Here is a 15112-nt window from a genome sequence, read left to right as displayed (position 1 = left end):
ACAGCACATGGCTAATTAGTGTTTGCCTCTACCCTGGAATGCCTCATCAGCATCAAGCATTTGCCTCTCCCCTGGAATGCCTCATTAGCATTTAGCATAGCTATGGATACAGCCAACCAAAGTGCTGAATTTTTTTTATAAAAAAACAGCAAGACAGAGCTATCTCTGAAAATAGAAAGGTTACTGCAAGCAGTACAATGACTTAGTCTTTTCTTGCAAGATTCAAGGCAGCCAAACTAGAGGGGGGGGTTATAGAATGCTTGAACATGGGGGGGCGTCTCTCTGTGGAAGTTTTTTTCAATTCCTGTATGTCTAGTTAATCACTACACATTAAAAAGCAGAAAAAAATCCAAAAATGGCAGTAGAAGTAGCGAACTTAAAGCCCTAAATCAAAAAATAAAAACTTATTTTGAAATATTATTAATATTATACAGCATTACTAACTCAGGTATTCAGAAGTAATCCAAGCAGGGTAGACAGACAGTGCTTCCAGTTGAAAATCCTGCTTAATAAAATGCCTACTAAATCTGCAGTTAACTCCTAATAATGCCTCTAGGCATTAAATATTGCTTGTTCATATTTGCATCAATAATTTCAAAACCACGCTATGTACAAGGTTTTAAAATATGTCATCTTAAAGCTTACACAATGGCAAACTCATCTGCATTACTATTTGACCTCTGCCTAGTGCAGGTAAATAGATATGGATTTTTCTTTTTTTATAATGTTAATTTATATAGATATAATTCTCACATTTTTCGAATTTTTTATTTATTTAATTTATTTATTACATTTGTTTACCGGGAAATTCTGACTGGACACAGGTCCTTTTTCAGCAGAGGCCCGGGGAGAAAAGCTCCACAGAATAACATGATAGATGGTAAACAGTAACAATCAAGGTATGAATACAGTAGAGGTGATCAGGACATGGAGAAATACAGGAGCAAATTAGTATCTCAACAACCAAGTAATGCAGACAGAACTCCTTAACCTCATATAAATGCTCTCAGCTAGATGAATAAAATGCTGCTGGGAGTATATGTGTGTGTAACTTGAGCGGTTGTTGAGATATTTTAAGTTGGTTTACAAAACAGTACAAATATAATAACAGTTATTGAATTTACTGTGACTTATAAAATTCATTTTAAGACCTAAAACCTAAAGAATTGTCACTACTACAAAAATACATTGTGCTGAAGAGTTTGCCATTAATACTTCTTTCATAACTACTGTGATTCCAGAGATATGAACATTTGTTTGAAATGTGAGGACATAATTTGATTTTCTCAAAAGGGTTAGGCTCCACCCATTGGAATTTACACTGCAAACTTCCTGAGCGCCACTGGAGTGAATGAGTTAATACAGAATTTATTATAAAAACAGGAAGAGCAACTTCCATAATAGCAGCTCTCCAATTAAATTAAATAGGAAACTAAGAGGAATAATTAAGTCCTACAAGGCCAATTACAAGGGCAAAATAGCCTGAAAGGCTAAAATCAACCACAAGGCATTCTACAACTATGTCTGCAACCTCAAAAGCAGAACACAACAGTGCGCCAAACTAGTCCCACCTTCAAAGAGCAGAGTGACACAGTGAATCTGTTGGCTGATAAATTCAGTTCAAACCTCACTCCCCACTTACCCCTGCGTCCCCCCGTGAAATACCTACTAATATACCCCCAACTCTTAACAGGGAGAAGGTCCTTTTGGTGCTCGCTAAGACCAAAAGTGCAGCCTCAATGGGCACCAACAATATCCCAAGATGCATCCTAAACAGCTTGAAAAATGACCTGTCAGGACCACTTGAGTAACTTTTCAACTGCAGCCTCAAAACAGGATTTGTACCACGAGAATAGAAGACTACAATGGTTATCCCACTTCACAAGTGCGGACAATCAACAAGACCAGAAACTAAAGACCCATTAGTCTGCCTGGTCTAATATGCAAAGACATGGAACGATTTATCATGGAAATGATCAACAAAGACATAGGCAAGCTAAAGACAATGAACCCAAGCCACTATGGCTTTGTCAAGGGAAAATCATGCCTACTAAACTTGGTGAACTTCTTTGAGAAGGTCACCAAGGCAAAAGATAATGGGAAAATTGAGCATACTGACTACATGGACCTGGTTGGGGTGATCGATACAACATTCCATTCGGCTATAGCTGAAAAACTCACCAAACTTTGCATAAACCCACTACATAACTCACTGGAATGTTGGCTGGCTCACAGACAAAATTCAGGAAGTCAGGAAGGGTGAGACCACCTCCACTAAGAGGCTGATCAGCAGCAGGGTACCTCACAGCTCCATGCTGGGACCGCTGCTATTTGGCATCTATTTCTCGGAGGTAAAGGCTAATGTCAAGGGCTTCTGGCTATCCAAGTTCACATCTGACTACAAACTGGGAGCTATCATAGACTCCCCCTTCACAAACATCTTACAAGAGGGTCTAACACAGGCAAATGACTGGTGCCCAAGTCACAGATTAAAACTCAATGCCAAGAAATGCATCAAAGTGCCTTTTGGTAAAACTGTTAATTACACCCAGGATAATTAGTTACCTGGTAGTCAGGGATATGGGAACATATGCAAACAGTAATCTGGCCTTTGACCAACATATGGCCAAGGCAGTGAGAAAATCATTCTATGTCACTCAACTTTAAGTAAAGGTATGGCATCCAGGTTCAAGGAAGTCTTGCCACTTTATTTGGCCCTTATAAGAGCCACTAACGAGTATAATGCCGCTTTCGGCATGTACCTGACCAGATATATATGCAACAGCTGGAACGCCCATAAAAGTTCCTTACTAGAAGAATCTAGGATATAAAACACATTGTTGTATATTGATCGCTTTAAAGCTCTATCTCTATACTTGGTCTCCTACAGGTTACTGAAAGGCGATCTATGTTTAACATGCAATGCATCTTTGGATCCAGCTCTGATGGAACTTTTTGCACATCCACAAAATGAGCAGATTCAGAACCACTAGATTCAAGGATTTAAATTTTGCTTAGGACATGTTAGAGAGACAGAGATGTTTCTCAGAAGATCCTCATGCTCTGGAATATGCAACCCATCTTGACTAATGGATGGAAAATTGGAAATTCACCCCAGATCTGCCCCTCCCCCACATCTCTGATACACAAAAGCAGACAGCAACTATGCACAAACTTAAATTCCCCACCCCCCACATAACCTTTAGAAATTTCCTAACAAACATACGCTCTCCTAATAATTATGAAACCACAAGACACAGCAAAATGCCACTTGTAAAACCACAGTAAAAACACGAACTTCGCTGTAAACAAGATCACGGTTCCACAAATATGAAACTGTCAGCTACGATAAAAAAGCCTTTATTCCATAGTGATAATAAGAACTGGTTAAGCGCTTTCATCTACGGGTAGTAGACTTCCTCAGAACACTCTACAATTAAAAAAGCTGGGTTTAAATACATAAATTCCTCCAATCAGATTACATGATTAATTGTAGTCAATTGTCATTTAAAGTGCTTAGTGCAATAATAACATATATACATTTCTCCTAATACAATACTGCTAAAATCCAATAAAATCACTTGCTCATAAAATATGCATCTAATATAAATACTTTTTCACTAATTTATTTTTTCTTTTAATACTGGTTTAATGGAAATACTTTAATTAATACCAGGATAAACAGTTGCATTTAACAATATCTGCCATTTTATCTCATTCTTACCCAGTTTTACCTTTATATTTCCACCCCTAGGGTTTGATTTTACATGCTCTAAAATGGCAAACTTAAAACTTTCACAACTTGGGCTTCCAACTAAATGTCTATACAGTGACTTAAATGAAACTAATATTACTGAATGTAGTCAAATGTTTGATGGATGTGGGTTCAAGTTTATGGAATTCATTATAAAATGTAATGATAATAAATTAAGTAGAATGTTTTTAGAATGTTTTTTAGAAGTTGAACATTTAAATGAGATTATACGGAAAGATTTGTTATTTAGTGTATGGGAAAGTTTATACAATAAACAATATGTATGGGCTGAAAAGAACAGTAACAAACAATATGATAGGAAATGCAATAAAATGAAAAGGGATATTGAACATTATGGAAAAAAACAAGTTTATAAGTGGAATAAACAAACTAACATTGGAAGTCGACATTTTGATAAACAAGGACAGACTAGTGGATTTAGGGGTGAGACAGATTTACATAATAGGAAAGGATGGAGAAATAACAAGAGTAACTTTTAGAAGAAACAAATATGGAATGGCAAGGAGGATACAGGGAGGACGATATGGGCCAGGTATTTGTAAATCGAGACACCTCACCTTACAACAGAAGGTGGCCCAACAAGAACAACCAGAGAAGGTGGACATAGGACAGGAAATCATTCAACATAATGACGTTAAGTTTAGTTTAGGTGATTTTAATATTTTCAACTATACACATTTTAAGTTAAAAAAAGAACATTTTTTCACTGTTTTCAAAAGGGATGAAGTACGTCCCAAGTACTAAGGTCAACTTAGTGGACTGTATAGTGTAATTTAAACTATATTTACGGAAACTAAATTTAGCTTTATATTTTCAGAATGAAAGGGGGACTTTTACTGAATGTGAAACTAGGGAAAGAAGCGCATTCATCAACCTATGAACAACACCTTATCAGCTTATGAGAAAGTACTCATTGATTAATTATATAAATACTTTGCAATTAACAAAAATATCAATATAAAATATAATTTGAATAAGGAAGAATATACCACTTTGAATGAACTTTGTAATAACAATGTTCGCATTATGAAACCCGATAAAGGGGGCGGCATTGTTTTATATGATGGCAATGACTATATGAACAAGATATATGATATATTGCACAATTCCAGTAATTATGAAACATCCTCACTTAATGAATTAAACATTAGTTACCATCATATAGATTTGTTTCTAGAAGAATTTTTATTAGACAAAAGAATTGATACAGATTTGTATAAGTTTTTAAAAACTGAATTTCCCACACTAGCTACAATAGTAGGTATTCCTAAAGTCCACAAGAATGCACTTGATCCACCTTTTCGCCCCATAATTTCTGGGAGTAAATCTAAAACGTTTCCGTATGGTAAGGTTATTGACAACTAGTTGAAATTAATATATAAAAGGGTACCCCATATAAATTATTGACTCTTGGAACTTTTTAAGTCGATTAAAACCAGAATTATGGAAGGAAGATATTTTTTTAACCATAGATGTCATAGATCTTTTTTCTTGTATTCCTAAGGAAGATGGTATTATTAGGCTCAGTAATAGTATTCAGAAACATAAACAATTTGTTTGGGATAAAGTAGCACTTATTACAGAATTTATGGACATAGTTTTAAGGCATAATTACATTTATTTCCAAGGAGAATATTATAAACAAACTAGGGGCGTAGCTATGGGGGCAGCTTGTGCCCCCATATACGCTAACCTTGTTCTTCTAGATTGGGAAGAGGAGTATTTATTTAAGCACGTACTGTTTAAGTATGTTAGTTGCTATGTAAGATATTTGGACGACATTTTTATTTTATGGAATGGCACTATAGAGGAGATGGAAATTTTTATTAAGGACTTAAACATGGCTAGTGAGTATCTTAAGTTTACCCATAGCTTTAGTAAAGTAGGAATTCCATATTTGGACACTTACATTTATTCAACCCCAGCAGGGTTTAAATCTAAGATCTACAGAAAAGATACTTTTAGTAATGCCTATCTAGATTATTCAAAGTTGCCATCCCATGGGGCAGAAGTGGAGCATTTTTAAAGGACATTGCATCCGTGCAGCACGTATGACTTCCAACTATCATGAAGTGGTGCAAAAACATTAGTAGTTCTGTCCAGAAAGAATGGGGCAAAAAATATGTACCCTTATTCGGTGTTACAAATTTCAACGCCCCTAGTGGATTGATTACGAGTGAACCCATCAAGAATTACAAAAGAGCGTGTATAGTACAGTATAGTAAACAGAGTAAAGATGTACAAAAAATTATAGGTAAGAATTGGAATATTTTGAGAAGTGACGCTATGGAGTGGAGAAATTAGGGGAAAAGCCATTATTTGTATTTAAGACAGGTTGGAATTTAAAAAGCAAATTTGAAGGTGGGTTTATAGTCAACAATGAGAAGGGTGTGGTAGGGGGTACTAGTAAGTGTGGAAAATGTAACCAATCCTTTGCTATACTGGAAGACAGCAGCTTAACATTGGGGGATGTCAATCAAACTGAGATTAGATTTAAGAAGGGTAACTGTCGGACCCAACATGTGATATATCTGGCTAAATGCGTCAGATGTCCTTGTTACTATGTGGGGAAAAACCGACAGATGTTTAAGAAATCGGATTTACGACCACTCTCCTAATAATGCATAATCCACAGTGTCACAACTGGGTTGAGTTGTGTGGCTGAGCTTACAAAGACCTGGTGGTTGTTAACCTAGTATACACCTATAAACCTTCCCAGGATGAATTACTTATCACTCTAGCAACTGAAGTGCCTGCACCTCTTCTAATTCCTTTATCACCTACATATATTCCTCTGACTGTGCCTCTAGCAGGTGCATGTAAACATCTGTCAATATTTCCAGCTGTAACTCTGCAGGTTACCATCACGGAGCTATTATGCTCACCTTCAGCCAGTAGCTACACCAGTAAAAGGAATTTCAGCTTTTTTTTCTTACTGGTGGTTCCTCCTTCAGCTGTTCTTTACACCCACTGTGAACAGCTGCTTCTTCCACTTATTAGTAAACCAGTCAAGGAAGAGGACAAAACAGGAGACAGTCATGTTCTCGTATTTTCATTCCTGTCTGCTGCAGTGTTTTGTTTATAAACATATCACTGTCTCATTTTTGTAGATCTGTCTTCTTCATTTGTAAGTTTCCTCAAAATATAGGACTCTATAAACATGTAGTGCACTTTAATATAACTGCTTTATTAAAGCAAGGATAAAGGGCAGGATTACCTAGATGGTACCCTGTGAACAAAAACACACTAAAAGTGAGAATATTTTGGGGCTATTTGCATGACACAATGTCTACTGTTGTGAAGAGGACAGCCATCAGTACTAAATATCAACACGTTTTAAAAACAGAATTACTTACAAAAATTCATTCTAATAAAGACAAGCAATTAAAAGACTACTTTAGACTTAATTCTGTGGAAAGACGGACAACTTTCAGCTAACAAACAAGTGGCTATGAAATCAGAAGTAAACAAAGACAGCATAAGTTAACACATAGATTTATGAATGGTTCTTAATAGTCAACACAGTCTGTTTAGGGGAAAAAGTAAAACGCATGTCAAAGACTGACAAAAGGAAGGGGAAATTTCAGCAGTAGCAGTGCTTGCAAGAGTTCCCCTTAATCACTACTCATTAAATAGATTACTTTGTTAAAAACAAATATAATCTGTGTCAACTGTGAACACAGGGAAAAATACCTTTATATGAAGAACATTCAAAACTGAAACTAAGCTGTCCAAAAGCTTTGCATATTTATATCTAAAAATGAAGATACAAATCCAATTATTTTGGTTTCTTTTTTCACAAATTTATCCAAATGTCTCGTATTTCTTAAATATGCCCATTAACGCCCAACATTACTGTGAAGTAGACTCCATGCAACACATTTTCTTCCGAATCTAAGAAAACTTTTCTAATATACACAGATTTCAAAAGTCAAACTGACTTCCATATACTACCTGCTAATATACTAGAATTTGTAATTATATTCATACCACTGGTCTATGTAACCCACTCCTGCTCAGCTGCAGGAATTACAGCATCTACAGTACAGTTCATCCACTCTTCTGTTACAATTTGGCACATTTTTTTCTGACAGTCACACACTTAGAGTGATTATGTACATCCTGTACCTATGCACATCTTGACATAATCCATACTATAAAAAGCATATCTAACCAACCAGTCTGCCCCCAATGGCTGACAGACTGCAACAGCTACAGGTCAGGAAAAACTCTGAAGAACTGACACCTTCACTGTCAACAATATTTAATTAATTACTTGGGAACTACAAAATCAGCTGCGAGATGAAAGGACTACACACTGTCAAGCACAACGGCAATATCCGTATTAAAAATCCACTGTGGAATGAGTTGAAGAAAAAGCTTACAGGGCTCGAGTCCTGAAGTATGAAAGTCCCAAAGTAGGTGTGACTCCTTGAAGTTGCAGCCCAAGCACTAAGGCTTGTGAAAGGTGTGTACTGATGACCAAGTAGCTGTGATACCTTAAAATGCTTCCACTGCAGACATCTGTAAGCAATGGAAACAGCCACACCTCTACTGTAGTTGCCTTTGACATAATTTTCTGAAAGCTGTTTTGTGGAATGATGGTCAAAGACTGTGTAATCAGCAATCTGCTTGGAAAGATTTGCCCAGAAACTGACATCTCTTTCCCCCAAGAAGCAAAAGAACCAAACTGTTATTCTGCATTCCCAAAATCCAGCACCCACTTTAAGTAAAACCTGAATGGACAGTTCACATCCAGGAAAGAAAATGCTTCATCTGGGCCTACAAAGAAAACGGGAAGGTGACCAACAATACTGAAGCCACTTTTGTGAAAAAACATTGGCGGTGGACCTTGGGAACATCTTACCGCAAAAGACCAAATGTTGTTTCCTACAAATAAAGGGCCTGTAATTCTGAGCTCTCTTGCTAGTAGATGTAATGGCTATCTGGAAAACCTTTTTCCAAGGTGAACTTCAAAGCCACAGTGGCAACAAGTCGAAATGGAGAAATGACAATTTTGCCAGTCATAAGTATAAGGAGAGAGAGGTTGTTTATTTAAAGCAGGGCACTGAACCTTTACTTAAGGAACTGCTTTCAAAAAGTCATGATGGGCATAAGTTTCTTGAGATTAACCTTGACTGTGGAAAAGCTAAGAACCACATCATGCAGCTGTCTGACATAGGTCAGAAAACCTAAATGTAAGACAAGGCTGGAGCAAAACACCACTCTCCACCCAAAATAAATCTAGCCCTCTTCTACATTGCAGAGTGTCTGGCAGCTGAAGACCTGGCAGCTTCAATCAACTCTGAGGCCCATGCAAATTGATTCGGTGGAAACAATGTGTCTACAGCAACAGACAGGCTCTGGGTTGGCGGTGGCTACTTCTATAACTATGCAGAGACCCCCCTGGCTACAAACTGGGAGGGTTTTATGCACCTTCAGTGACTTAGCCTCAAACTAAACCTCTTGCAACTATCAAGGGTAATGCAGAGTAGTCTTCATCTTTTACTATTTTATTTTACAGTTGTTCGCTGGGTAAGTGAACTGGTCCGAGGTCTGTGCACAGCCACAACATGGGCTAGAGGCACAGTGACAACAAAGTAAAGACACATTACATTGTAAACAACCACAAAAACAACAATCTATATCTATAAAATATAACTAAGGAGGATATGACAATGATACAACATGCTAAAAAATAGCAATCGATAATTCTGCAGTACAAAAAATGAGCACAGTATGCAAAAATAATATAAAACACAGTAGGACAGATGCAGTAAGTAGCAGTAAGAAATCAAAGACAAGAGCTGTGATTTACAATTGAGAGGAAAGAAAAAAATGAAAGGAGAAAGTAGTTAATAGGCTTGGAAGGCATGGATGAAAAATAGGAGTGCTTTTAGGCTGTCTATCTGGCATCCATGATGATAACCTCCATAGAGAAAATGAACCAAGCCCCCTTCCTCAACAATACCTGTTTGGAACTTCTAGGAGAAGTGGCACTGAGGCTTAGGTCAGTCCATACTGGACCTCATAAGACTGAAGGTTCCTCAAAAGGAGGGGGGGGGGGTCATGGGCCAGCTTTGTGGGATAAAAACCTGACTACACTGCTGGTGATACAAGTCTAAAAAACTACTCAGGTGTCTGTAAGAGCTGGATGGGAGTTAACAGCTGCTGCCATCTCAAGAAGGGAGGCAACTCTGACTCTCACAATGTTGAAATAATGTCAGCGCAAAGAGACTAATACCTTTTAAAGATGTTGATTGATTAAAGGTACACTTTACTTTCTGGTCTCTGTGTGGCACTGTATGTGACACTTTAAACTGGCAACACACTAGGGGTAGCTAAAACTCCTAATTTACAATAAAGAATTTTGCATCTTTAATCATAACTAAGTTATTGTGTAATCTTGAAATAGATTTGTCAAGTGCACATCTCCATCTCTGCTCCTCAGCTGAATTTCTTGAATCTACTTTTTGAACATACAACTTGGTTCTGACAAGAGATCAAATATTATTTTGTATTACAAAATACTTTTATGTTGCACCAGCTCTGCTGGCATACAAGTATAATGCCCAGACTACAGCTGAGGCAACTAGAGTTCTATTAGCGATTCAGACACTTGATGGATCAGGCAGGGTAGAATAGGAGCGCCCATCTAGGGGAGGGGAAGGATGGATGATTGGTGGCAGCCTTTAACATGAGTATGCAGAAACATACACTTGCAAAAGGAAGTTGTTGTGAGGCCTCTCTGTGATATGGATCACAAGTCTCCCTATTCAGGGTGACCAAGTCCATACAGACTCCCTCACTGCTGGGATGCCAGCCACATAAGCAACCCTGACTGCCTAAATGAAAGCCCACCCTTATGGCTCTTGCCCCATACTATACTAGGGACCTCATTACTACAGAGAAACAAACTGCCTGCATCCACTTCAGGAAGCCATGGTTGTTGGCAGGCAAAGAGGCAAAAAAAAAAAAGCAGAGAAAAAATTCTATTTTGTATGCAAGTTCTTTCGCTTTTTATCTTCTGTTTACCGTAACATGATTAAATGTAAGGCCATTAACAAAGTTGAAGGTAAAGCTGAAATCCAGAACAAACACCTGTCACTTGATGGAAAGGGAAGATGATGTTCCATTTCCCTCCTATGTAGCTGTAGTTGTCTTTCTTCCAAAGACAGGAAACAAATATGTTTCTGGAAAAGGCATGAATAACGGGGGCTGAGGTAAATTCGGTGGCACAGAGTGTAGACAATACCTAAATCGGCCCCTATCCTTTAAAGAAGCATTCAAACATTCTGTAAATAAACAAACATTTACACTAACAAGGTAATCTCTCTGTTAATTACTGCATGCAGATGTGGCAGTGAACAGTTGTTTCTAATCTCTGGAACAAACTGGAGTCTCATTTCCTTATGAGAAAAGGATTCTGTTGGTGTACAGGCATCCAGGATTGGTTTACATTTTCTTGACAATACTTTTTTGCTATAAGGTCTAGGTGGGATACGAAAGGTCTCCAAGATACAATTTTATCTTCTGCTCCTCTTTTAGCTCTGTCAAACTGTATAAACCTTCACTGCAAACAAGACAGGAGGGCTAAATGGTGATTCCAAGTGGGCTGCCTTAAAATCAGGATAGGAATGAAGTGGCATGGCACTTCAAGAACACCACAGAACCAGATGACTGAAGACCTGTGTGAAAAAGCATGGGATCAAGTCATAACCAGAAGCTAATTTACTGAAACCACAACCACTGAATAAGTAACACTGAAAGACATTCTCAATGAAAATTATAGGTAGAAACCCCCCACATCTCTGTACTGTAAATGTGGGTTTCCCTTCACAGTTTACTGTACTAGTAGTTTTTGTTGCAGTGAAGTATTACAAATTTGAAGGATTTTTTTCTCCGTTTAGCAAAATGTTTTTTTCTCCACAGCTGTACGACTGAGGGATAAATTTAAGCCACAGGTATGAAAGTGCAAAGGTGCCCCCCCCCCCCAAAAAAAAAAAAGTATACTTGTAGGGTTTATTATGAAAGTGGATTTCAGTGTAATTTAGTCCATGACAGCAGTTTCAGCAAAAGTGGTTTCAGTTAATCTGTGAAAACCCCATTGGTGTTCACTTGCTGATGTCTAAGTAGAAGGGCATCCACTTCGCTAATATGAGGAAAGGTAAAAAGCTCTGTAAGCTGAGGCTGATTTTCCAAAAGTTAGTACTACTGAAAGAGTAAACAATACGATGATCATCTTGGCAAAATTTCTGATGTTTGCTAGACCCATAAGGACTGAAAGTGAAGTAAGAGTGCCACAGTGATTTAAACCACGGATATCAAACCCGTTGCTCTGAGGCCTCAACCAGCCTTCAAACACAATTCTGGGTGAAGGAAGTTACTATACTATAGTCCAAGCTATTCTGACCACCTTTTTTTAAGGATTCTGAGACTGTAGCCTTGAGATGACTGTGTTAGAACCTGTTCAGCAATCCTGGTCATCTGAGTCTGAGACCGCTGAATTTTAAACTATATTCTCAGCTATTTGCACATTCTATTTGCATCATTAAAAATAAAAAGGTCTTCTTTGGGAAGTAATTATATCTGCTGCATTACAACACTGAAAACAACTGTGTAAGCATTCACCTTTCTACACTGTAACTATCTTGGTTGTTCCAAATATTCCCAAAACATAAAATGATATACTGATGAAAAATAAAAAAGCAAATGAAGACACTTAAATCTGTATGTACAAGTGTGTGTTTGTATGGCTGAGTGACTGAGTGTGTCTGACCGTTATCTGTATATTTCTGTTTCCATTCACCATCTGCATCATACTGTAAATTACACGTTGCTTGAAAGATGAAAAACCTTTGCGGCAGATGGCATGATCCTTATCAACAATTAGAGCACCAGAAACATCCAGTTTTTTCATGTCTGGAAGGGGTGTGTCAGAAGTGATGCAGTAGAACAAAGCACAGATAGGGTCAAACTCAGGATCTGGCTCCAGATCACGTCTGTTACGGGCATGTAGTTCCATACTGAAGAGACTCAGATGCTGGATCTATGAAAAGATGAAAAAAAAATGAAAGATTGAAATTTGAGGAAAAAATACAAAGGATATGTACAATTATTCTAAACAGTTAATCATTTTTAGTCTTAGCAACTGTCTAACACAACTCTGCACCCAACAAGCAACTGTCTAACACAACTCTGCACCCACAGAATATAATATGTAATAACATTTTAAATCTCCTTATACACCTTACATCCAAAGCAAATGTGATAGAAAACAAACTCACACTGGCTAGTTATGATGTGGACAAACTAGATTCAAGAATGGTCCCTCTGAAAAGGTTAAGTTGTTGATGGGATGACAGAGTACTCTGCAACACCTTCCTCTCTGAGGGAGGGGTGGTTCACATGCAAGCAACTTCTAAAGGAGACTGGAAAGATGCAGCAAAGGCAAATCTAATCAAACCCTATGGGACAAAATGTAGTTACTTTCCCTGGGATTCATGAAGCTTGGCGCAAGGACGGTTTTAGCCTTGTACCGAGCGTCCTCCTCAGAGATGGTGCAGCAGCACCATATGAATATTTATGAGGGTGCGCTGCCGCACCCTCGACGTGCACAGGAAACATGTGCGAGTGCAGGGGGGCGTGTTTAAGTGCTTTACAGAGGCTTAAAAATCCCCCCACAGTTGCACAATCTACAATGCTTACTATTGGAGCTTGCCTCTAACAGTAAGCAATATGTCAGTGTCCGTGGATACCGAAATGTATGCAAAGCATACAAGAGTGCCCACGAACACTGAAATAAAATCAAAGGTGTAAACACACAAGCACATAGTTGAATGTTGAGCCCCTATCCCTAGAACTGTCACATTTAAATTCCCCGTGTCCTTATGTCACTGTTGCATCTCTATTATTGAAAGTGTCAGCAAAGTACAGTGTGTTTGCGCATCGCTGCCCTTTGACTAGCGTAGCTTACATATCAAAATCATCCAAATACAAAAACACATGAGGAATCAACGTTAACATCAATAGTGTAGTGGTCAGAGCATCCACATCACGAACAGGCATTCCCAGTTTGAGTCCTACTGCAGCACATATCATTTTCCATGTGGAATGTGTATATGAACATATTTTAACATCCTTTTGCTGTATAACCTACATAATAACATGTAAATGTGAACTGGAGTACTGCTTTAAACATTTACTTAATTTAATTAAAGTGTTACTGTCATAATGAATAAGGCACTAGTAAGCAGGTTTAAGCATAAATAAGCAGTAGTAAGCATATATAAGCACCAGTAAGCGTGTTTAAGTGCATTTGCACAGGGGTATGCATTGCCTACACAGATTAAGCAAAGTAGAAGCTAACTGAGTGTAAGAAACTATAACCGGAATTTAGCATTGCTTAGCTCCGCGCACACCCGCTCACAACTGCTTTAAAGTGCCTTAATCGCTCTGTACCCAACATCCCGTGTCCTGCCCAGCAACAAAATAAACAGTCTCTGCAAGGCTAGAACTCAGGACCCTGTACATCACCAGTCACAGCAGTTAACCACTAAGCCATCATAGCAATACATATAAAGGAGGTATCAGCAAACTAATCCTCACCACAGGAAAATCAAATCAAACGTTTGAACTGAATCTATGTACAGTGTAATGTTCTGTAACCCGCCACAGACCATAAATATGTGTCATCGTAATAAAGGTTTGAAGTCCCCAGGACCCCATACAGTGTATGTAGAGATGAATCACAGATACCAGACACATATATAACCTGTAATGAATAATAAATTGGTGCCAAAAGGCAAATATAATGCTAGATAACCAATAAGCAATGCTAACCTCATCACGGCCTAACTTAGTAAGTGTAAGCAATGTGTAGGGAAGCCAATACAATCTGCCCACAGGTATACCTCTTTAAGCAGTGCCAACCTGAAGTAAGCAGGTGTGCCCATAGCTTAGCCTTTTCAAAACCAGCCAATTATAAAAAAGTGCAGGAATCCAGACCTACTTAAACCGAAGAGGCGGGAATACGGCTCATAACTGGTTGTAGCATCCCCCTGCAGGCAGAATGGCTGGAGTGGGAGAAGGCATTCGCTTTAGAGCACAGTGCTGGGGCATGCAGGAGTCCAAATTCATGGTATGGCTCCTGGTAAACCACCATGACAGCAGACTACTGCAGGGCCAGTACCAGGGCTCACAGTACAAAAAGGAGGCCTGGGACCGTCCCCGTGACCTTACTAGTGCCACAGGTATCCCCCAGACTGGTGAGCAGGTCAGGTACCACCATGCAGACCTGAAGTGGCAGAGGGGGGATGTCCTGGAACACTGGATCCA

At 38.4% G+C, this 15112-nt stretch overlaps 1 protein-coding gene across 1 annotated transcript in view; it reads right to left on the bottom strand.

Moving 5' to 3' along the window:
• The window catches only part of REV3L (REV3 like, DNA directed polymerase zeta catalytic subunit), a 2860434-nt gene that overhangs the window by 1327034 nt on the left and 1518288 nt on the right, over nt 1-15112 (bottom strand). Inside the window, exon 17 of the mRNA XM_044062729.1 lies at nt 12632-12824. Coding sequence (XP_043918664.1) covers nt 12632-12824 — 193 coding nt within the window. The remainder of the gene's footprint in view (nt 1-12631; nt 12825-15112) is intronic.

The sequence above is a fragment of the Protopterus annectens genome, chromosome 2.part1 (genome assembly GCF_019279795.1).
Source record: "Protopterus annectens isolate FY-2018-M chromosome 2.part1, PAN1.0, whole genome shotgun sequence".
In the NCBI taxonomy this organism is placed as follows: domain Eukaryota; kingdom Metazoa; phylum Chordata; order Ceratodontiformes; family Protopteridae; genus Protopterus; species Protopterus annectens.
The sequence above is the reverse complement of the archived record's forward strand: the minus strand, read 5'-3'. Positions and strand labels throughout refer to the sequence as shown.